We start from the raw sequence: 25,181 nt of genomic DNA, 5'->3' as shown, positions 1-25,181 counted from the left end.
TCATGTGGCTTTGGTTATGGATCGAGAGACCAAACATATCTGTTTAGCTGCAGGGCAACTAAATGCTCAATAATTTTAGTCAAGCTTAAAGACAATCTGTCTGCTCATAACGACAAAACCACGTTTCCAGTGTGACACTATAATCCCATCTCTTAGTGGGGATAAGTGGGGATAGCAGTGAAAAATAGTATAGTACCAGAGATATGGAACTGGCAAATTGGGTGCTGTTCGTGTTTTCTTTCTTCCAATCAGGTTGCAGTCCTAGCACTCCTCTGATTAATGGTGTGCCAGATTTTAAATGAAATATGGTGGTAGCTCCTGGGAGAGATTTCAATTTCAATTGGATCAGCTGCGTGCAGTAACCACAGCAATATGTGTATCAAACCTGAATTTTTAGCAAGAATTTACGGAAGCTGTGAAGTACTCATATGGGACAATTTTAAGTTTATTTTAAGTTTTATTGATTTTACCCACAGCCAGTCGTTTCCTCTGAAGTTAGCTCTGCTGTCAGGTGTTAAGTTAACTATGCCCTTAACTAATTGGTCCCTTTTTTCTGCTGCCAGTGCCCCCCTGCCCTTTCCTGTTTCTCCATTCTGTCTTTTAGTGATTGTTTTTGCCAGAGGCGCGTTGCTCAGTTGGTAACACATCTGATATTTTGCTACGGTGCTTGAATCAGTCGGGATATAAAATGCCACAGTGGCAGTAAGATCAAAGTATATTTGCAGAACTTGCTTTGAAATGCATCAAGTTAACTTATTTAGATGTATTTAATGGTTTGTACCATCACATGCAGAGATGCAGAAGAAATGCTTATTTTCTAGCATTTTTTTCTTTTAGACTGATGCAGCTAAAAGTGACAGGAGAGATTTAATAAGAAAGAGCAGGGCATGACAACCACCATGTTTTTTTGTGGTTATAAATTATTCATGGTACCTGTCTGAGCTGATTGTCATACTTGTGCTTTAAAACAGTGTAAACTTTTGCCACTTAAAACATTTTGTCTCTTTGACATGCAGCATGTAATTTTCCTTGATATGGCACATCACTGTTCAAAGTGTTGTCTTTTATGATTGGTGGTTAAGGAATGATACATAAAAGGTTTGGAAAGACATGAATTGAGGAATGAGGTTTTCTCTGCAAGCATATTTTCAGGCTCTATTTCTGTGCGTTATCTAGATCCAGGGGCTGGAGTGGATGGTGTCCCTGTACAACAACAATCTAAACGGCATCCTGGCTGATGAGATGGGCCTCGGCAAAACCATCCAAACCATCGCCCTTATCACCTACCTGATGGAGCACAAGAGGCTCAACGGTCCCTATCTCATCATTGTTCCTCTCTCGTCAGTACTCCTCAGCTGAATTCCACCATGGCTGTTATTGCTCAGTGTCATGACACCCTGAAATGTTTTCAGCAAGGGACCGACGAGCACAGTTTTTGAAATTACTCTAACAATTAAATTTAGATTGAAATAAACCAACCGGATCAGCCCAAATTGCAAGATAGAGCTATAATAGAACAGGGGAGTCAGGAGTCCCATCCCTGACTGAGACACCGATGCACCTGTTAGCTCAAATGAAATTCAAGTGTCAGGTGTGCACACTCATCTGCCTACAGGGAATGATGAGTCAAAGTTAACAGCAAACACAGACTGTCTCTAAAGCAGCAGTGAGTTACTACTTTGGTCAGACAATAGTGCATTCACCAGTGCTTTATTTTAATATCCAAAACCTCGAAAATTTTCATATAACATAATGTAAATCCCACATTTATGTTTGTGTATTCAAAATGTGAAAATGTCAGACGTTTTTTTCACTGTTGGCGTTTTTCAGCTTTCGACACAACCTTTTGACCTTCATGGCAGCAAAACATATTACATGAGCCGTCAAAAACTCCCGCAGAATAAACAGTGCTTCCTAAACACGTAAGGCCGAGTAAATCTAAAAGACTTGAGAATAGCAACAGTAACACTACAAACACCCCTTAAAGCAACACTCTCTATTGTTGTTCTCTCTGTATTATTGTTACACCAATACTCTCCTCTTTCAAAAATAATATCTGATATTGTGGATATGTAATTGTCTAGTCCTTGAATGTAATATGATCTACACATCAAATGTAATTTTCAGAAAAAAATATCGACTTGTATTTGGACCAGAACGGAAATTACCACTGGTTGCCATAAGGAGCGTGCAGGACTTGAGCAAAAACCTTCCAAGCTGAAAAAATCGCATAAATTTAAGCATGCAATAAAATGTTCCAACTCATAAATTTTATTTTCAAGTGTCAATTTAAAAAAAAAAAAATTGAAAATCGTCCTTTTTTGCAAATATTCTCCATCTTCTGTTGTTAATTTTGAGATGAATATATGGGAATCTCTTCAATCATTCATTCAGCTTCACAGAGCGTGTGTTTTTCCTCGCATTTTTCACGCCATTGATCCCTTCAGGTTCTTCAAACACCTTCAAGCACAAACCACTCCAACTCCTAACTCCCCAAAAAACAGTATAAGTAGGTTAATGCTCCTGGGTTCTTTTCAGCTTCTATAAACATGGCAGGTGAAAACACCCTTAGTACTCACATATTTACCTTTTTCAGATTTAGAGTGAAGGGAAAACTGTGTTGTAATTCCAAAGTTCACATTTCACCTAATTAGTATTTCTTTTTAGTGATAATTTACAACTGCAGGTGTTAAAGGATTAGAAGGAAGGATGGGTTTGTTTTCTGCAATACCCATTTTTTCATCATAACTGAGTTGTGAAACTGCGTTTTGTAGTCAAACAGCAAAGCACAGGCTTAAATTTGACCTCAGGGTAACTGTGTGCTTCTTAATGTGGAGCAAAGCATTAAACTCTTCCTCTTTCACTTGCAGTTGTGTGTTAGGAAAATAAAGTTAGTAGGCAGAGACATTGATCTGCCCAAGGGGCCCAGTTTTGAACAACATTGTTCTAAATTGAGACCACTTTCTAACATGTGACCTTCTCCACGTTTGATGATTGTCATTGATTTCTTTTTTTAAGGACTTTGTCTAACTGGGTCTATGAACTTGACAAGTGGGCACCCTCTGTTGTCAAAATTGCTTACAAGGTAAGAAAGAAAAGTCATTTTCCTCTTTTTTTTTTCTCCATCCAAGACATTCTGATTCCTTTGGCGGACCTACGACAGAAAGTTGTCTTTTCTCTGTGTCTCCCCCATTAAAGGGCACCCCTGCTTTGCGCCGTGGACTCGTGCCTCAGCTCCGCAATGGAAAATTCAATGTCTTGCTGACCACCTATGAATACATCATCAAGGACAAGCACATACTGGCAAAGGTGAAAGAGATCAAAGCTCTGTCCTCTCTGTATAATACACTTTCCCACTTGCGCTCTGTTGCCAATTCATACACTTCACATACACATAGTGTCTCACACATTTTACAGATACATACTCTTTAATTCACCTAAAATTTTACAGTTTTCACCACAACTTTACTAATCAGTGGTTAAATGACACCGCGCAAGTGCCAGAAAGACTTTTCATGACTGACCATCTGTATCTTAACTGCTCTGCACTTACTGCAGAATTCAAGGAGATATTAATGGCAGCTTCTAGGTAAAATAAGATCTAAAAAGGTCAGTTGTAGCAGCCACTTATAACTCCTCAGATCAAGAGAGACACTATTTGGGTCAGTTTGCGTCTAGAAGGTGTTTCATCGTGGGTCTTTGTCTTGCGTCTGTGCGTTCACACGTATGGATACAAAGTAGTTTGTAGTATCTGGCCTCTCATGAATCTGTAGTTCTTGAGGTCTTTTGTGTTGAGAACATTCTTTACATAATCTGCTCTGACTGGACAGTTGTTTTCTGATGTATTCGCCGCCGCCAGACAGAATAATGTCGGTGTTTTGTTTCCACACGCCGCTCTTTTGAATGTCCTGGTAATTTGTTATATGTCATAGAGAATTGGGAAGCTAGAGACTGCAACAATCAGCTTTTCTGCCATTTTGTTTAAAGTTAAAATGGTTTGAAGTTCCTTCGTGTAGTTGAGTGCAGCAGTAAACAACACTTTGTGCGTCAGTTTGAGCTGGAATCAATCACATTTGGCTCTCACCTGGCTGTCGCTCGCACTACATCCGAGAATATTTGCATAAAGTTGAGTTTTCTCAACTTTCCCCTGTAGTGTAGCTGACAACTTTTTAAGTTTGGGGGGTGCAGGGCTGCAATGGGAAATCCAGTGTCTTACTGACGACCTATGAATACATCATCAAGGACGAGCACATACTGACAAAGGTGAAAGAGATCAAAGAATGAATGGTTGAATAGCAGCTTTTTCACAGCTCTCTGAATCTCTGTCTGAATAGTCCATTAGTTTTACGTACAGTGAGCAGAGAAGCTGGGAGGACATAAAGTACCATACAGCAGCATGTGACATTATAATCTGACAAGTTTAGTCATTTAAGAGTAACTTGACTCCAGTTCTGAAATTAAAAACACGTGAAGTAATCTCTTTTCTTTGTTCCAGTTAAAACCATGGCAGCAGCAGTACCCTGCATGAGCTGTAATTGATTTAGGGAATTTTCAGGGAGACCTGAGAACAATCCACTACAGAAGTCGACCATGCTTGTAATAAATTAACACACAAGCTTCTGAGTATCTCAAGGACAAAGAGCCTCGCTTTTGTTCTCTTTCGCTTAGAAGATGTCTACACCAGTGGCATAGTTAATTTTGTGATTTGCAAATAAATATGCAGTGGCTGCAACTCGATTGTACGGTTTGCAGTCAGAATCAAGAGATTCAGTTGCCGTTTAACAAAATGTGAAGAGGTCTGAAACCTCCTCAGTACAATTTCTAATAAAGACGTTGGGCTTGGGTTAGACTCAGCAAATGTGTGGGTTGATTAAATTATATTTCAGTATGTGTCATTAAGTCATGTTTTGGAGGCTGTAAGCTGTGGTCTCGAATGCATGATGTGTATAATTGTGTACACAGTCAGGGCTGCAGGAATTTTTATTCCTTTTCACTATTTACTAAGTAGAGGTACATGTTAATTTGGTACTAGTTAGAAAAAAATGGGTTCACAAACACTTGTTGTAAGAGTAATAATAATAGAGGAAATAAGAAACTTCTCATTTGTCTGCAGTAAAATCTGCATTTTCTTCTCTGCAGCCACTCCTGACCTCCTTTGTAATCATATCCATGTCAAAGGCAAATTTGGTCATGGCATTTTTGTGTTCTCACTATCCAAAAGTGTAGAAATAGGGGTCCAACCAGTCTTCTTCCACATACAGATTCGTTGGAAGTACATGATTGTGGATGAGGGTCACCGCATGAAGAACCACCACTGTAAGTTGACCCAGGTGTTGAACACCCACTATGTGGCTCCCCGCCGTCTCCTCCTCACTGGTACACCACTACAGAACAAACTGCCTGAGCTGTGGGCCTTGCTCAATTTCCTCCTGCCCACCATCTTCAAGAGCTGCAGCACCTTCGAGCAGTGGTTCAACGCACCATTCGCCATGACAGGAGAGAGGGTAAGTACTTTGAGAAACAGCCTGGACTCTTTTAGCTTCCATTTCATTTTGGTGAAATGTTAACATTTTTGGGTGGACAAGGGTCATAACATACATCAGATAGTTTTTTGCAAATGCTCTTAATACATTTTTTTTAGCCTGCTTCGTATTGTATGTGATGTTTATCTTGAGTACCAGAATCCAAGTAAGAAAACAGCGATGCTCAGAGATAAAACGATTGGTTGAATCTTTGGAAAACCGAATTCCAAAAATTCAACCAATTGTTTTATCTCCTGTGGTTAGAAATTGGCTTCTGATCTGCTGGGAGCACCCTGAGTGAGAATCAGTGCCATAGACTGCCCAAACTCCAAGTCCAAAACTTTTTGAAATATTTCTAAATCTGAATACATACAATGTAAATTGCAGTCTTTACCATGTAAAGGGGATCCATTTTTTGCTAAACGTGGAGATACTGTGCATCTTCTTAAACCTGATAAAAGGTTTCTATAAATGGATCTGTCTTTAAATCTGTCACCCTAAGGACTTTCTTCCCTTCGAAGTAATCACACTTGTCATTTCTCCTGAAAATAAAGCAAAAGGAAGTTATTAAACGTATGTAAAATATAATGTTTAGTACACCGCTATAAAGCACAAGCTTTTACAAAGCTCCGTTAAAGGCACGAGAAAGATATATTTTAAACACTCAATGAACACTCAGGAAATGTTCACCATAAGGATGAATGTAATTGCAATTTACCCTAGGGAAATGTTTTCTGCCCTCTGGGAAGTTAGAGCCACGCTCAATTACAGACTAGCATCCTTATTACTGATTCAGGGTCTGCTACAATATGAAACCCCTTCTAATTTTTTTCCACAAGTACTGTTAGTATTGTCCTCTTCCCTTACAGAGGGTCACAATAGGTTGAGCTGTCCACATTGAGATGCCATCTAGCCTGAGGCTGAGGAAACCTCTAAACCCACTTTTAAAGGAAACAAAAAAGGAAAGGCTTATGTTTCCAAAACACAAATCAAAGCTGCCGAAGATATAAACAAGAAGCTGCTTCAGTCGGCCAGTCTCTTCACAAAATTCTCTCCAACATTCAGCTGAGACTTTCAGGTTGGGCTCTGACTGAAGAAAAAATACAAATAAAACGGAATATTAATTTTCAGATGGCAAGCTTTTGAGCTCTGGAAGGCTTTGACCATTAGATTAATATTAAGGGTGCCATGTGGAGTTTTATTGAAAAGAAAAAAAAGTTAATGGGCGAACCCGTAGTTTAAGGGTTAAGATGCTGATCATGAAACCGTAACATCCCTGGTTCAAGCCCAGTTGGAGACTTATGTTGTATTTCCGGTTGGTTCTCCACTGTCTGTAATGAAGACTTAGCCCATTAAGCCCGTTGCAATTTTTGGGGAATTTCTACATAAAAAAAACATACCCAAATTAAATCAGTAATAGGTCCACAACCGTACGGCCAAAATGAGCAACCTTTGGCTCTGTGGATAAGGGACATTTGGAAGAATTCTGAAATACAATAATTCTCCCTGTCCCCATCACCAGGCCAGAGTGAGATTTGAAAAACTTGAAATTTTTACTCGTGCCTAACCAAAATCGTAAATTAGAGAGTGAAAAACACCCCAATAACAACGAATCGGGAGACACTGATCCTATTGAACCAGTTCTAAAAATCCTGAACTCTATCGAATTTGATGCAGAACAAATATAAAAGCACAACAATGCAATACAATGTCAAATACATCTCCTTCCTAATATAATATTTGCAAAACCTATTTTTAAAATTATTTTAATTGTGTAATGTTTACATTGATTTTTACTAGCTTGCAGTCTTGTCCACCACCTTTTCACGCCCTTTTTTGAGTGGTACCACTACCAACTGTTGATCAGTGGAATAGTGTGAAAACATCGGCAGGGCTGTGCACTGCATCGACGTCACGTGTGCATAGTACACGGGCCCCCACATAAAAACACCTTAATGGGACAACTGGCCATAACAACAGTACCACGCTCAAAAACGTCTCCAATCTCATTAAACATCCAACCCTCAAGGAAAGAGGGGCAGATTCGAGCACAGTCCCACAAACTGTTGATGTATATAAGATTCTGTTTATGTATTGTTATTTTAAGTAAGAAGGTTAAACCGTGTATAACCTGTGGTGTATCATCACATATACTTTATGACCTGTTCAGGTTGACCTAAATGAGGAGGAGACCATCCTGATTATTCGGCGTTTGCATAAGGTGCTCCGCCCCTTCCTGCTACGCAGACTGAAGAAAGAGGTGGAGTCTCAGCTGCCAGAAAAGGTGAGATCAACACCAAGCTTTGTGTACTTTCATTTCATGTAGCATGATTATATATGTTACATGGTCTGCAATGCAGAAAATCTGCACTGTTGTTTGATTAAATTACCATAAATCCAGGTACAAGTATGTTTATTCTTATTTTGGGGCAGTACACTCTCTAAATAAAGACTATGTGGGCAAAATCTTTGCCAGCCTTGAAAGCTAGTTTTTAACTTAAGCAATAATTGAAGTCGTAGCCTTGTAACTGCTGAAACAATCAACTTTAAGTGCTACTTAAGAATAGTGATGAGGCCACTATGTCAGAGCTGTGCTATTATCTGAAAATAATGTGCACCCCTTCCTCATAAGGATGACATATTCCCCATGCCCCGGGTATAAAATAATGTAGCAAGGCAACACAAATGCCTTGTTAATAACTTTACTTCCGACTATGAGTGCAGTCTTATTTCTAAAGGATACACTGAAAATATGGTAAGTAAAACCGATATAATCTGGATTAAAGCGATAATGACACCAGGATTTTGTTCTTATGTTGTTACCATCCACAGTTGTAAAGCATTCAAAAAAGCCGGGCTACCTCACCATTGAAAAGACATCTCTGTGTCACTGAAGCTTTGCTTTTATTGTCATTCACACAGGTGGAGTATGTCATTAAATGTGACATGTCTGCCATACAGAAGGTTCTGTACCGCCACATGCAGAAAGGCATCCTCCTCACCGACGGTTCAGAGAAAGACAAGAAGGTAAATATAAAAAGACCCCCATGTCTTCACTGTATGTCTACACTTTCTTTTATCAGCGTGTCATGCTGGCAAACTGAGCCATATGGCCTAGAGCTCAATGATATTTACACTTCCCTTCTGTTTGACATCAGAAGGTCCCTGAATTTTGTTGTGTAATTGGAGTTACAGTTTCATTGGGCTTTTGCTTTTAAAAAAGCGCTGTGAAATGAACAAAACGCTGTGTTTGCTAAAGATAAAGAGTAAACTGTCAATTTTATTTAACTTCAGAAGCTTCATCTTGGCTTTCAAGTTCAAGTGAAGCAGAATGACTATTATCCAAACCACTTTGGAAAGCAGACTGCATAGATTTTGAGAAAAATTGGAATACACTGTTCAAAATCCATTCAAAGTTCAAAGGAGTGATCAAAGCTTATCATAGATTTGAGTGCAGTTTAATAAAGTATAAGAGATATTTTTTATCATGACAACTTGAAAACATTTTGACAGTGTGAAAGGTGTCTCGGCTTTACAGAGTTTCATAGTGAGTTTCGGCTCATTGTTTAGCAGCTATTTTCAGTGAAAACAAATCTACAAACGCACTGTTCACTACCTGCTCAGCACCAAACAGCAGACGGACACAGCAGTAGTGAACAGAGTGGAGCATTTCGGAGCTAAAGAGCCAGATATTTCCCTTTTAGGAGTTGGTAGAGACCAAAGACAGAGCTAAAAGAGAGTTAATTTGGGACTTACATTCATCAGGTGGCCAGAAACATGACTCCAAATGAATGATTATGTTAATCTGCAAAGCTAAATGTATAAATAAGCAACTATTTGCCAAAAAGTTTTTCATATTAACTTAAGAGGTGATGATATGTCAACGTTGTGTTAGCAACATGTTTCCGCAGCAACCAACTTGCCCCCCCCAAAAAAAAAAAAATCTGTTATTGCAGGGTAAACTCACATCATGACAAGAATCATTGTTCTGTTCGGTAATTTAAATTTCTTTTATCTATGAAATAATTTTCTCCAGGGCAAAGGAGGGGCGAAGACCCTGATGAACACCATCATGCAGCTGAAGAAGATCTGCAACCATCCATACATGTTCCAGCACATTGAGGTGAGCACGGCTTGGCCTAGACCACTGGTACTGGCTGTTGAGAACGAATTACTAGAGCTAGTTAAAACTTGATATTTGTTTCTGCAGTACTTGTGCATGTTTGTCTCATTTTCATAATCATCAGCTAATTGCAAATGTATTACCTTCACTAAAATAGACCTCATTTTGAGAGTTTTCTGCACTCCCTCGAAATTCTTGCATGACATCCGAAGTTATATTTTTTTTTCATTCTCAGGCCTTAATTTCATCCTTATCATCTTTGTTCATTTCAGGTTTATGGTTTTTTCCTTTAACAGCCTCTAACATTTTGGGTAGTGTCTGACATTGTTTTTGATCTCCTTGATTAGACTGAGGTCATCGAACAACCATGCAATTCATAGACCGGCTGATTATAGCTTTAGATTTGCCCGACATCACTCTGTACTGAGGGAGAGATGTCGTTATCTGCAGGCTTAGAACTTCAAAACAAGTCCCGTGTGTGAAAATGTACATACAAACACATGTAAACATATACATATAATTTAAGGAGAGACTGATAGGCAATCTGCTTTAACAAAACACCACGTTTTATGAAAGGTCAGAAGCTTTTTTTGAGGTCTTTCCGCAGTACAGTCAAATTTAAATATAGGACTTAGTTTCATAGTCTCTCCTTCTTTAAATGAGTAAATGTTCTCTGTTATAGGAATCTTTTGCGGAACACTTGGGCTATCCAAATGGCATAATCAGTGGGTAAGTTGTACAAAAAAGTTCTTTTGTCCTTTACACTTACACACTTCATTTTACTGTATTTGCCCACCAGGCAGCGGATCTCTCTGATTTCCCATCCTCGTAAACAGCAGCTGTGCTTTCCAAAATACCAGAAACAGCCAGTTGTGGTGACAGGAACAGGACATGACGTCTCAGCTCTCAACACCACTGCACAGAATCATTAAAAAGAGCGTGCAGTATATCCAAACAAGAGCTCAGTACAATACAATAGGATACAACATATTGTTACAGCTCTACTTCAAACCCTTTTGAAGTGAATAGAGTAAAGTAGCCGGAGAGTCTTTGTGCTTGAGCTCTCCATCTGGTGCGGCTTCAGGCAGGAGGATTTCCTTGTGTGTGTAATTCAGTATCATATCGCTCCTGTGCTGTGTGGGGGCTTACATATCCACTCCGATCTACCACATACACAAAATCTCTTGTGCCAGACCTTGAAATTTATATAGCTGGTCTGGATTTTTGTTGTATGCTGATTTGTAAAGAACATTCCTCTTTTGTTAATGACATATTGCTTAAGCCACAGATTTACCATGTGTCATTATCAAATCTGCTAATAATGTTTACTGTTATCACCATCAACCTAGAGGCCTGTAATTCCTAAAATCATTGATCGTTGTTTGGACAAACATTGATCCTGTAGGTAGAGATAAAAGTTTTACAAGTTTTAATTACTGGAAACCTCCATCACTTCTAGATAGTTTCTATTGTAGAGCATTTCAGTCATATTTATTTTACAAAATAACTATCGAATTTTCTTTTAGGTTGTAATGTTTCTGTGTTACAAAGGTGCCCGGAGAAGTGCAGGACTGCTTGAAAAGTGTAATTTTGCTCACTATTGGTAACACAAAGCCTTAATCCCTGTCATTGCGTTATGTTGACACCATTCTTCCTGGATGTAGGAAACAGTTTTTTTACAGAGACAATATAACGAGGCTACATCTGCCATCAACCAACGAGACAGTAAACGATCTCGTTAACTTGTCATTGCATCACTGCACATAGCATCGTGGCATTATTTACCGATTAAGAGTATTAACTGCTAACCGACTAGAGGCCACAGAGACTTTAATAATCATCTGTGTTAATGACAACATGTGACACACTTTTGGTTTCATCATCTCCACTCCAAGGCCGGACCTGTATCGAGCTTCTGGGAAGTTTGAGCTCCTAGATCGCATCCTACCGAAGCTCCAGGCCACCAACCACAGAGTCCTGCTGTTCTGCCAGATGACTTCTCTCATGACAATCATGGAGGACTATTTCAGCTACCGCAACTTTCTGTATTTACGTCTTGATGGTAAGCTCGCCCCCCATAATAATGTTTAAAAATTCTACAATCATCAATACTACAGATGATTGCACCTTAATGATAAGTATAATGTAGAATATATAGTATATGATTATTAGATAAATAAATGTCCCAAGCTGATTTGTAAAGGTTGGTAACTGAGATGATCCACAATTTGTGGCGTATGCTGTTCCAACATATTTTTATTCATTTCTGCCTCTGTTCTGACACCCGGGTTGGCAAAATAACGTAACTCAGATTCACTTCATTCTGATGGTATCAAACCCGTTATCTCTTCTATTTCATTAGCAAAGAACAGTGCACAAAACATTCAGGTAGCAGCGTCCCATTTTTAGCCAACGCTAACTGCTGCTTTCATTGTCATACCCGCCGTCGCTAACCAATCTTAGTTCCTTGAGTGACGTGATAACAGGTCATATTGAAATTTGATTGTTGTCAGGTTAAAGTGCTGTCTGCAAGCTGGCGTCTGTACTCAGCCAAAGATCCTTTGTGAGGGGGGAGGCTCCACTCTGTAACATCACTATTGTTCCAACAACTCCAGCACAGTGATGCGTTTCCTCCCGAGCCGACCACGTGACGTCAGTTTTAAGGAGTCACATTCTCCCGATTAAACTTTCATTCATATCAATAATTTGATAGTTTTGAACCAGGACGTCCAGTATTTCAATGCTTAAAAGCTTGTGAAAAATAAAGTGGGTCATATTTAGATATTCCAGATATTCCAAGTGTCCCAGTTATACTTTTATACCATTCACACAGCACTTTGAGAAACAAACTAGATTAAGATACTTGTCTCTGATATGCAGTTTGTGAGCCTCCTTAGTTATCATTATTTAATCACACATATACAATGGTTATTGAATGGTTTCATCATATTTTGAGCCCTGCTCAATTAGAGCCGCTACCGCTGAAACCTTTTTAATTGGTCACATCTGTGGCACAGTCAACATGTTTCCTGAAAACGATATGCTTCTTATCAGAATAAGTGAAGAAGTGAAAGCCGACTTTTCAAAGTTAATTTGACAGACTCTGCACTTCAAAGTGATCATGTTTGATGTTTCAGGAACCACCAAGTCTGAGGACCGAGCGTCCCTGCTGAAGAAATTTAACGAGGAAGGATCTCAGTACTTCATCTTCCTGCTCAGCACAAGAGCCGGCGGCCTCGGCCTCAACCTGCAGGCTGCTGACACTGTCGTCATCTTTGACAGTGACTGGAACCCCCACCAGGTCCGTCCATCACCATATTTTATTATTAAAACCTGTAATGACATTACTGCTCATGGTGTGAACGCATGATTGTAGAAAGTGTTCAGTATGTTTGTTATAGCGTTGGCTGTTTACGGTAGTTAACAAAATAAAACCTCTAGACAAGCACATTTAAAGGGATATTTAGAAGAGATTTCTGTCCCAGTCAAATAGTGTTTGTTGTTATTTACTGAGGACCACACTGAGGTTTTCTGCTGGTAAAAAAGAAGAAAAGTAGCACCCTAAAAATTGTGTTTGGTCTCATGTATTTTAAGGAGGGAAATGGAAATTCAGACAAATATTTGCTGCACCTGATTTTTCCACTGCAACAGAGGACATTGTGGAAAAAGCAGGTGTAAAATACACACAAGGAGGGTGGGAGACTTAAGCCAGGTCAAAGCAGTGAGTGAGAGCAATGGAGAGAGAGAGAGAAACACAAATGAAACGATGTATTACCGTACCTCTCCACTCAGCACACACAACACAAAGACAAGAGGCAATACAACATCATCTTCCTGTTTGTTTTTCCTGACTTTAAATGGCTCCGGTCCAGTGTGATATGATTGAAGCAGGCAGTGATATTTATTAAGTGGGGTGCTTTTATGTTATATCATTTTTACAGAAATAAGTTAGTCAAAGAGTAAAAAGTCCCCCCCCCCAACACACTCACACACACACACACACACACACACACACACTTATCATAATGCATTATTCAATCAATGATCTTTTTGTTGAGCCGAACACATCAAGCTTTTTAACTTGTCTTTCTCTGGCAGGATGAATTCATGCCTGCAGTCCCCTTCAACTCATATTTCAACATCAGCAACAGAAAACACTTTTGTTTTGTCTTCCATTGCATTCCGGATATAAATTATGCAAATCAGATTAACTGTGGCTGAGCTCATTTATAATAAACTGAAAAAAGTGCAGTGATGCAACATTTTGGGCTCCTGACAGTAACTTCTGACAGGCTCAGTGAATATCTGCTTTAGAGTTTGACTGCAATTCATTGTCTCGTTTTTACATTCAATCCAGGTTTCAGTAAAATGAAGAAGTCAGGTATGAAGTACCTTGTATCAAGATGACAGGAACAGCTCAGAGGCCATTACATGAGGTGCTGCTGGGTCCCTGCTGAAAGTGTGGCCAGCCTTTAGTTTCTGCGATGTGTTCAGCGCCATTGGCTCTAGTCAGCCTTTATTAATGGCCGTTAAGATAAACTGGACATGTTGAACTGGCAGAGGTAACGCTGTCAGACTGGCTCTTAAATCTAGCGAATCATTTTGCATGGTTTCTCCAAACAAAAGAAAACAGCGTAATCACACCTATGTAATGCAAAGCAAAGAAAAGTAAAGCTATATTTTAAAGTGTCCTTGTCCAATATCTTCTCCATATGACTGGACAGATTCACAGCAGAAGAAAAGTGGTTAGTTGTGTTTGTCTTTCTGTGATGTTTTTTGGATTAGGACACAGACTTTTGACTTGAGCAGATAGTTCCTCTCAAGCGGAACGTACGTGCATGTTTTTAAGTACAACTTGTAACAGAAGTTGTGCTGACGCAGTAGCTTTGATCAGTCTTTCTTTGATTTTTGGTTTAGTGGGTCAGGGCTTTAACAGGCAAACAGGAGTGTGAATGATACAGGACTTTACGTTTGATTTCATTTCATGTAATTCAGAGAAAGCATAGGTGGCCAGATGTGCTATGTTTAAGAGGAGTATAGGTACTTACTTACTTTGCGTATTGGTAAAAGGACATATTGGCTGTTTAATATTGAGGCAGTCTGAAATGGTCTCATATTTCTCTTTCATCTGCTAAATCCAGGACCTTCAGGCTCAGGACCGGGCTCACCGCATTGGTCAGCAGAATGAAGTGCGTGTGCTTCGTCTCTGCACCGTCAACAGTGTGGAGGAGAAAATCTTGGCAGCTGCCAAATACAAATTGAACGTGGATCAGAAGGTCATCCAGGCAGGCATGTTTGACCAGAAGTCCTCGAGCCACGAGCGCCGTGCCTTCCTACAGGCCATTTTAGAGCACGAGGAGCAGAATGAGGTAAATTCTGAGTTTGTAAGTTCTGTTTTTGGACATTTATTATATTAGAAGTATAAGCATCTCGAGAGCGGGATGAGGTGTTCGTGCATGAGCAGGCATCTTTATATAATGAAAGTAGGAGGCTTCAAATAGATTTTTGTCCCTCTAGTTAAATTATGCATGCTGGTTTTGATTGAATTACCTCCGGCCCAGAGACAGCTCAGTTGGTATGATCAGCGAGTTAACCATCTTTCACTTGTAATATTACATGGGTTTGTAATGCAGTTTCAGCAATTTAATTGGTATTTAATCTAATCTGTACACTTGACAGATTTGTTTCGAACTGAGCATGAGAAGCTTCTGTTTTGCTGCAATAGTTAAAAGATTGTATTGTATTTTAACTGTTTCCAGGAGACAGTCTTTTCATGTTTTTCTCCTCTTGTTATATTAGGAGGAAGATGAGGTACCTGATGATGAAACCCTTAACCAGATGATAGCCCGCAATGAAGATGAATTTGAGCTCTTTATGGTAAGAAAAGTCCACATTTTTGTGGGATCTAGCTGATTTTTTAAATTGCACAGTAAAACTGTGAAATGGCCAGTCTTAAAATATTATTTTGCCAAAAGAGGAGTCGCTGACAGCTGGTTCTTTTTTCTATCTACCCCAAAGTAATTGTAGGTTGTCCATCATGTCAGGACCATTATTCTGGTTAGAATTCACCATTTGTTCAGGCACTTTCACGCTTCGCAACAACTGTCCCCTGCCAGATGTTTGTTCTTGCATAGTGAAAGACTGACGTGGAGACAGGACTCACAGTCACCATGTCTTTCACAGTACACCACTTGACAGTTTTACAGTCCATAACCATGTCTGTCTGATCTGTCTTTGCAATATCCTGTACAGTTGTTCTGTCACTTGGCTCAACTACTAGTTTGTGAACAACACGCAGCGGAAGTTTAATGTTGTGTCTTTTGTGTGTTCATAAACCTGGCACTACACAACCTGAAGCTTCACTGGTTCCTGGTGGTGTTGCCCCGTCTTCCATGTTTCAGCCAGCTCTTAATGGCTAGCCCCATGACTAAACTTTTAAAAGAGCTTTAATATTACTCAATGTAAGGTTGAATTTATAGTTCTGCATTAAGAGGTTGTATGCACATGCTCTAAAATAACTACACGTTGTGGCCACTGAAGCTCCGGAAACTGCGATTCGTTAGTTCGGATCCGTAGTTACACACTTTTTTAGTTGCACACATGTAACAAAACCGTCTCCACTGCAAACCCTATGCTCACCGCGATTCCAGTTCACCCTGAATGAATGGACATAAACATGTCGATTGCATGGCAGTAGTCTCCTATTCAGTAATGAGACAAGGTGACTTAGTCTCATGGCCTGTCACGTTAAATCACAAGCTCAATGAAAGAATGTAAACACAGTCACTGCAGGGAATATAATTAAAGCACAATATGGCCTGATTATGTACGATAGATCCATCCAGTGATGCGGTGGTGATACCAACAGGAGAAATCCGATGCTGATATGTAAATCAAAACCTACGCCATAGGTATCTAAGGTAGAACTGCTGTTAAGCCCTTGATTCAAGTACAAATCCAGCTTATGGGTTCCATTTGTGTGGTATAACATAAAAGAACCAAGAATTGTGTCATGTGGTGCTTGAGCTGCTGTGATTTTCCTGCTTTTCTCCTCTAGCGCATGGACATGGACCGACGCCGGGAGGACGCAAGAAACCCGAAGCGTAAGCCTCGTCTAATGGAGGAGGACGAGCTGCCCTCCTGGATCATCAAAGATGATGCTGAGGTGGAGCGGCTCACGTATGAAGAGGAGGAGGAGAAGATGTTCGGCCGAGGATCACGCTGTCGTCGGGATGTGGACTACAGTGACACACTGACTGAAAAACAGTGGCTACGGGTAAAGTCTGAGCATACGTTGTACCAATCTCTGAACCTTTTTCTCAGAAATAAAAGTGCAATATATATATATATCAATTTATCTTTTGCCATTATAATAATGTAGTAAAAAGTTTATATAGTGATAGTACTACTTTGGAAAATGCGTTGATGGTACAAATTAAGGTGAGAGGCAACTACAAAAAGACATCCGTACGTATTTCTACACATGCCCAGTTAAACATGAGGTCCTGCTACGGCAGCACCTCATCGACAGAAGAATGTTTTTTTTTTTGTACTTGAAGAAGATGAATGTAAACTATGGGACTATTTAAGGTGTTAAACAACTACATATTTTTTTGGACCAAGCAAATTATTATCTAGTGTTAGCAAAACAAGTCTTAACCACAATAGGATGCCAAATTTTTTTTTTTTTTTTTTTCACATGATACAAATGGGACCCAGTCACCCACATCAAATATACAGTGACACATTGTCCTGGAGAGACATCTCAGGCCTTGCAGATCCATTTTATTGACTGTGACTCAGGTGTTTCAGGGGAAACAAGAATAGAACAAAGAAACTTGGAGGCCGAGCTGTCAGTATGTTGGAAGTGTTAGCTGTGGTTCAGAGAGACTCTAATTAAAAATGTAGAAACTTGTAGGCTGCCTGTTTTCTGATCATTCTGATTTGTTCAAAATCATTACTTCAAGGTTTTCTATCACTGCATGATACCCACTGAGCCTGTTTTTCATTGGGTTCAGAAATTTGCAACACGCCCATAAGTTTATAAAAGAGTGCAATCCTAATTCATGTCATCATTTAGCAGTTTGATGTGATAGTGAGCTCATGGAGACCTGCTCTATTGGAAAAAGCCAAGAAGAAGAAAACGACCGTCTCAAGACAGCTTGCGCTAAATGGAAAAGTTGATCTTTCAAGCTTGGCTGAGTTGGGGACAGACAGGGAACCACCGAAGTTGAGAAGAGGATGTTCTGACTTGACAGATGATGCCACAGTTTATTGGCATCACCAAAAGTACTTCTTGGTGAAATATAGCTTGCTTCACAGTGTTGTGATCCCTTCAAGTCGCTTCCCAACAGCAAACGGAGACACTCACCGTGGATCATAGATACAGAGAAAGCAAGGGAGCTTACAACATGCACAGGAAGGTCTGTCAAGCCTGGACAGAAGTGGTGTGCCCCATGTTTGATAAAGGACTCAGGATTCACTGCTGGAAGAGAAACTGATGAAGATACACACATGACTGAATACGACGAGTATACACGAACATCTGCAGCAATCCATTTTCCAATAATCCGCCTAAACCTGTTTCACGTGGGATTAGCCCAGACCTGCAGTCAAAATATCTTTAAAAAAAAAAGTGTGTTTTTCAGCTCTGATGCTATATTTAGCAAGATCTGTGGCATTCTTTCTTTTATACAGGACCAAATAACTTCTAGTCGTGATAGGACTGTATTAACACCACACAGAATCAAAATTTGTTTGCAGGAAAGTGAAAACTAGTGGAGATATACATTTTTGAAAACAAAAGACTTTTCATTTACGTAAAAAAAATTATTCCTTTTTTAGTAATTTGATCACTGTAAAGCATTCAGCAACACTTATTTACATAAATACATGTTGCAAATTATCCTCAGGGTTTCTTGGATGTTCAGTGCAAATTTCAACCCAGTCCAGTGAAAAATAAGTGATTTTTGTGGCTTAGAATACAGAAGAAAGAATCGCAAATATGAGGAAATTAAGCTCCAAGGGCCAAACTTCAAAAATTCATAACTAAAAGAGTATTTGAAGTAGAGCTGTAGGATTTTGCAAGGTCCCATGAATTTAATAGAGGTTTTCACTTGATCCTTTTTAACCATGTCTCCGGTCTGGCTCCTTTCAACTTCAGGCCATTGAGGATGGAAACCTGGAGGAGATGGAGGAGGAGATCCGGCTGAAAAAGCGCAAACGCAAGAGACGTCAGGACAAGGACTCGTCGAGCCGAGACGACGGAGGCAGCAAGGCCAAGAAGCGACGTGGACGTCCACCGGCGGAGAAACTCTCCCCCAACCCCCCAAGACTCACCAAGCAAATGAACACCATCATCGATACAGTGATCAACTACAGAGATGGGTAAGGAGATTTATTTCCACGAGTTAAATCAGACTCATTGGCCATTCTATGTCACTGCATTATTCCGTCTGAAATGAGTATGTTTGCCATTTTCTGTTTTCAAAGGGATTTTTTTTCTTTTTTCTTTTGCCTTTGCCAGTGAGCGGCAAACAACATCTCTGTCTTGCCAACGTAACTTTTAGTTGACACAGAAGTTGCATCATAGGTTGCCAGGAGCAACATCGCTTTATGGGAAATTGAAGAAATTTGCAGATTTAATTTAATTCAGAAATTGTTATTTGTGTTAGTCGACCTAAAACAACCTGTGCAGCTGTGTTGATCTCATCCCCATTCTTGAGAATGAATTGGTTTTTGTGAGATCCCAGTGACCTTGAAGAAGCCAAGTTAGTAAAATGCATTAATGGGATATGAATGCATACAGATGGAGAGGGAGAGATGGAGAGAGGAGGCTGGTGCATCATGGGAAGTCCCCCGGCAGTTGAGGCCCATAGCAGCATGTATAGTGGATGGGTCAAGGCAAGCCTGAGCCAGCCCTAACTGTAAGCTTTTTCAAAAAGGAAGATTTTAAGCCCACTCTTGAACATGGAGAAGGGGGTCTGCCTCCTGGGCCCAACCTGGAAGGTGGTTCCACAGTAGTGGGGCCTGATAACTGAAGGCCCAGCCTCCCATTCTACTTTTGGAGACTCTAAAACCGGTAACTGGATGAAATGTTGTGGCTCATCAGTGTGTATGAAAGTAGGATTTACCGCTACTTGTTGCATTAGACTGCATTAGTTTTAGGCATGTGTACCTACTGAACCGGCAGCCAAGTTTATTTCTGGCGTCATCTTCCTCACGTTAAATTAACATCCACAAATCTGGTGTGGAAGGACAAATCGCTGGTCGCAGTGAGTGTGCTGACATTTTCACACAGTGTCACAGTATTTGACAGCCCTCGATAAAACCAAATTTGTTTTCAGAAATACAGTATTCTGCCGGACCCTTGGCTCTTTGCCCAAACAGGATGCTCCAGTTGTCCATCTGACTGAACAGATACATTTCAATATGAAACAGCGGGGCTGTCTACACCCTCAGCATAATGCCTCATGCTTGACACGTAACTGCAGCCTCAAACAGCGTTGATCGCTGGGCTGTAACGGTGGTCAAAATGATTCTGTGGCTGAACACATCTTGTGCAGAAACTGATGGAGGACTGTAAATATTACTGTTGTGCTGCTGACATGCTTCTCTCACTACGTGGCCAGTTTAGATGAGGAGTAAGTCCCACTTGACGTTCAGAAGTTTAGTCCAGTTTTACCAGGGAGACGTCTTCTCTTCGCTTCGTCTGTTATCAACAACAAACTGAGACGTTGAGAGAAAAAAAGGAAAGTAAAAGCCACAAGTTTCTGCTCCATGAAATCAATTTTACTTTCACAAATCTCCATTAAATCCTCATGTTTAACTTCTGAGCAGCATGCTCACAAAGGAGCAATCTGCCCGTATGGTCCTGCTAATCTCGTGCTAGCTTGGTACTGCACTCTCCGGCCGAAGTTCCACTTTTACAGTATCACTGGTTTGAAGCTCTCTGTTAACTGTAAAGCTCTGTAGATAATAAACTTAATCTTAATGGTATTTGATGCAAAGGCGCTTAAAATGTGGAATCCTTTCATACATCACAGTCTTATACACGGGTTTACAAGTGAGGTGCTAACACAGTAATGGCGGCTTGCGTGCTTTCGCCTACTACCCAAATTCATCTATAGTGGATCAAAGAGGTACGAATCTGCCGTTCTGTCCTTGTTATGATACTTCTCTAAAAATGTACTTCTCAGTTCTCTGTTCATGAGACTAATGGAAAGTACATATTTCTACCTGGTCATGAGAAAAAAAAAAAAAAGACATGAAGTCATGTCTTAGGAACAGTACAGTGAGATAAACATCCTTGTATTCTTTCAGTCCAGCAGTCCTGAAAGTGTATTTGTATGTGTGTGTGTGTGTGTGTGTGTGTGTGTTCTGTTTTGTTGTGTCTGAGTTTTTTGTTTTTTTTCTCTCTTGCAACTATGTGTGTCTCGTGTCTCTGTCATGTACACCTGTGCATGGTGAAACATGTGCATTTGTTTTCCCATTACTCAGATATGCACTGGCTGAGTACTATTTCGGAGCTTTTCCAGGAAACTGCTTCCTGCCTTTCCAGATGTCAAATTCTTTCCCCTCCTAGTTGATGGTTGCTCTTACCAGAGCATCTCAGTCATCGCTCTGGCTCTCCTCTCACTTAACTAGACTGGGAGATTTTCGGAATTTCCACCTCAGGTTGCAATGCTGTTTCCTCATAAAACAAACTACACCTCTAAAATGCAATAAGCAAATGTGAGTGCAACTTTAAATTGATTTGGAGCTTCCTGGAATTGAATAAACTCTTACCTGTTCAGTGGAGCCTGGCAGCAGTCGTGGCTCCACGTCCTCCATAAACCAGATTAAGGTGTAACTGTGATGAGATCTCTAATAAAAATGGCAACAGAGATCACTGTGATTTCCAATGTAGCGTGTCGAACACGGATTGTTTTGAAATCAGCGGTTGTTTTGCCGTCTTGCTATCACAGTCCCTGTCAGTAGAAACCCCTCTATTTCAAAGCCTGCGAGATCACATTTCCGTTAATTCCAGTGTCTTTCGCTTAAGTCAACAATAGGGTCTGTTTCCCAGAGGTCCCGGTTGAGATGCAAAAACTTATTTCGAACATACCACCCACCTTTGTGGTTTCAGCACAGTTTACACAGTGGATCTAAGCTCACAGTACGTTCAGAGCTCAGAGTCGAGCAGTGGGGCGATTGTACAGTATCCAAGTCATCTGAGATCAGCATCCTTTAAATCAGGCTGAGCTTCTCTGCTGATGCAGTTTCAACGTTTAGGTGATAGTGTCTGCGCAGGGTTTATTTTTCAGTTTAATTTTTTAAAGTTGACTATGACTATGATATTCTGCATCTTTTTCCAGTACAAAAACCACCACATTTTTGGTGCATCCTGACATAAAACCCAGGAAAAGATGTATTTGAATTTAGTATTTGTATCTGCTCTTTAAAGATCTGGTAAACAAAGAGCCGTGCGGTTAATATTGTGTTGTCATTTTATATGTAGAAATGTTTTCTGTTTTCATGCGTCGCAGGGACTCGGTTGAGTGATTTCCTGTGTGTTCTAGATGGAATATTTGTTTAGTATTAAAGTAAAAAAAAAAAAAAGCTTATTTAGGTTGGTCTTTTGCTGATAAATAATGAGTTTGTCACCGCATTCGATGGCCGATGGACCAAACTACATTTCCATCCCTAGAGTCAAGGTGCTACTGTGGCTAAAGAATTGGCTCAAGTCAGTGCAGAGTGATTATGTGTAGGCAGCCTCATAGTGCAACTTTTATATTAAAAGTAGACCTTTTTGTCAGGGGCGTCTGGTGGTCTGCTGATTAAACCGCGATGTCCACAGTTCGATTCCCTACCGGGGGACCTTTGTTGCACGTCGCACCCCTCTCTTTCCCCTTGTTTCCTGTCTCTCTTTACACTGTCGACTGTTAAATATACGCAAAATGCCGAAAAAATATGTATAATGGTATTAGAACTTTTGCAAGCTGTTTTGTAATCTGAGCATTTGAGGGCAAGACCAGGTTTATTTGTATAGCACATTTCATTCACAAGAGCACTTCAGAGTGCTTTACATGAGGCATTAAAAACATTTATAAAAAAAAAAAGAAAGAACAGCATACAATAAAAACAGCAATAGCATAAAAACATTAAAATGCCAATTAAGAGTATGAACCTTTTAAAGGAAATTAAAAATTTAAGAACAGACACATATATACAAGAAAGGAGGGTAAGATGGTTCAGGATGAGTATTTAATATTCAGTCAAAAGCAACACAGAGTATAAAAGTTTAAAACCTGGATTAAAGGTGCACAGTAGCTAAACTCTGCTTCTCCGTGTTTGGTTTGCACTCTGGGAACAATTAGCAGCCCTCTACCTGATGACCTGAGAGGCCCAGAGGGTTCACATGGTAAAAGTCTAGTGGAGATGTACTTTGGTCCCTAAGCCATTAAGAGATCTGTAGAGAAGCCACTGCTAAACTCTACTTTAAACTCTTATTATCTGACACACTGGAACTCTACTTCTAGTGGTCACGAATCACTGCAGATTTAAGGTCACACTAGTGTGTTTCCAGTGTGGGGAAACAAATGGCTCATTCACTTTTCTTGCACAGCTTTTCCCAGCTAGTCCAGGATCTGAACTGTTCTCTTTCAGGCCAGAGGCGTGCTTACAGTATCTGGCCTCTGGCTTGCTTATTAATCGGTGGGGGGTCCTAACAGTCAGCCAAAGAAGCATCAAGTGGATCCTTAAATGATCTCCATGTGGCCGGACAGATCAGTTTAAATCTACTCAAGAAACATTAGAGTTTATACTAATAAAGACTAAAAACACAACAGTGACAGGTCTTGGCAGATTTTAACCCCTTAGAAAGTAATCAAGCATTAATAATTTGAGGCGGATGGATCAGCGTTGAAGAGACCTTGGCGTTGGCACAGAAAAACCTTTTGTGGGAGGAAGCAAAGCAGATGAGCATGAAATAGTCTTACTGACATGAGCAATCAAGATCATGTGTGTTTACAGGGTTGATGTTAAAATAACTTGAATGCTCATTTCTCACTTACTTGTCTCCTTTGATATTTTCCCAAACTCTGGGGAAATCAGTTGTGGAAAGATATTGCAGTAAGAGACAGACCCCGTCAAATTTTTGCTCTCTCGTTAACGTGGGCTTGTTGTTGCAGCTCGGTGTGTCGTTCTGCCTCAGAGGAACCTTCGAAAGGGAAAGAGCACTTAACATATTTAGTTTATCAGTATAATCTCACTGGTGAAATATGGAGGGAAAAGGTGTGAAATTATCTCTGCTTCTTTGATTTGAAGCAATCCTCAACTTATTGCTGGCAGTTTCCTTTAAGTATTCAGAGTATGGAGTCTATACACACGCGGCTCTGGAAAATGAATAGATGGAGCCACAACAACTCACACAGCTCTATTCTCGTGAATCCTATTCAACATCCTATTCGCAGAAAAGCTTTGTGGTTTCTGAATTATCATTCTAGTTGCCACATGGCCAACCTTCCTTTGTACTCAGTCGCTTGTAGTGAACTTCAGTAACTCCTAAACAGCCAACTCGGCCTCAAGCACAAACACTTCTTTAATTAATTGTGATGAATCATTTTTATTTATAAAAACAGATATTGTAACATAGCACACTTCAAGAGGCCAATTTGCAGTTACACCCAGGAAAGGTTTGGGACTTCAAGTCACAGAAAACACAACTCACAATTTATTATTATCAATAACAAACATTTCTTTTGCATTACTTTCAGTGTTTGGGTAATCACAAAGTTTTAATTGTTCCTGCTAACTGATGATAACTGAAGAGGCAGACTGCAGGTTTACAATTAAGACTCACCATCTCACTTGACAGCTATGTTTGCAGTCACTGCAGGAACTGCTCTTCTCTGGAGTCTGGTTCCCGAACCTGATCACTGCTATTAGTCTGATGAGCTGTTTCTAAATAAAGTACAATTCCCATACTTTTCGTAATAAAGGAACATGTCACCCAGTGAGACAGTGGGGCTCACTGATGCGCTCTTAATAGTTTTTGGATGACAATGGAGCTCTACAGAAAAGACGAATAAGCTAAATCAGGCTTTTGATACACACAATCCTTGTTAGTAGGATATATTCATTGCTGGTTTTGGTCTTTTCGTGGGACTTGCTGAAAATGAGAAAAATATAGAAAATCACCAGCCTTATCCTTTAAGGATTATGCTTTCAAGTTACGATCTGCAAGTTGATGCGGTAGAGTACGAATCTAATTATTATGCTCAATTACTTTATGTTCATTTCCAGGTCAGGAAGACAACTAAGCGAGGTCTTTGTCCAACTACCATCCAGAAAGGAGCTTCCTGAATATTATGAGCTGATCAGAAAACCTGTGGACTTTAAAAAGATCAAGGTATGATAAATATGATAACCCAGCATTTAACAGAAATGATCAATGGGAACAGAAATATGCGTCTGACAGTCCAATGATATTGTAAATGCTATTTTATACAGTAGTTATAATAGATTAAATATTTTATTTATTTGGCCGTGCAGGG

The 25,181-nt window shown here is 40.0% G+C and overlaps 1 protein-coding gene across 2 annotated transcripts in view; it reads left to right on the top strand.

The window, feature by feature from the left end:
- The window catches only part of smarca2 (SWI/SNF related, matrix associated, actin dependent regulator of chromatin, subfamily a, member 2), a 54,898-nt gene that overhangs the window by 18,149 nt on the left and 11,568 nt on the right, over positions 1–25,181 (top strand). For both annotated transcript variants that reach the window (XM_040154994.1, XM_040154995.1), the window contains 15 exons: positions 1,177–1,340; positions 3,019–3,085; positions 3,199–3,309; positions 5,262–5,504; positions 7,693–7,806; positions 8,445–8,549; positions 9,559–9,645; positions 10,328–10,374; positions 11,541–11,707; positions 12,783–12,946; positions 14,787–15,014; positions 15,445–15,522; positions 16,703–16,921; positions 18,809–19,032; positions 24,931–25,036. In XM_040154994.1, coding sequence (XP_040010928.1) covers positions 1,177–1,340; positions 3,019–3,085; positions 3,199–3,309; positions 5,262–5,504; positions 7,693–7,806; positions 8,445–8,549; positions 9,559–9,645; positions 10,328–10,374; positions 11,541–11,707; positions 12,783–12,946; positions 14,787–15,014; positions 15,445–15,522; positions 16,703–16,921; positions 18,809–19,032; positions 24,931–25,036 — 2,124 coding nt within the window. The remainder of the gene's footprint in view (positions 1–1,176; positions 1,341–3,018; positions 3,086–3,198; positions 3,310–5,261; positions 5,505–7,692; positions 7,807–8,444; positions 8,550–9,558; positions 9,646–10,327; positions 10,375–11,540; positions 11,708–12,782; positions 12,947–14,786; positions 15,015–15,444; positions 15,523–16,702; positions 16,922–18,808; positions 19,033–24,930; positions 25,037–25,181) is intronic.

The sequence above is a fragment of the Xiphias gladius genome, chromosome 19 (genome assembly GCF_016859285.1).
Source record: "Xiphias gladius isolate SHS-SW01 ecotype Sanya breed wild chromosome 19, ASM1685928v1, whole genome shotgun sequence".
Taxonomy (NCBI): domain Eukaryota; kingdom Metazoa; phylum Chordata; class Actinopteri; order Istiophoriformes; family Xiphiidae; genus Xiphias; species Xiphias gladius.
The sequence above is the reverse complement of the archived record's forward strand: the minus strand, read 5'-3'. Positions and strand labels throughout refer to the sequence as shown.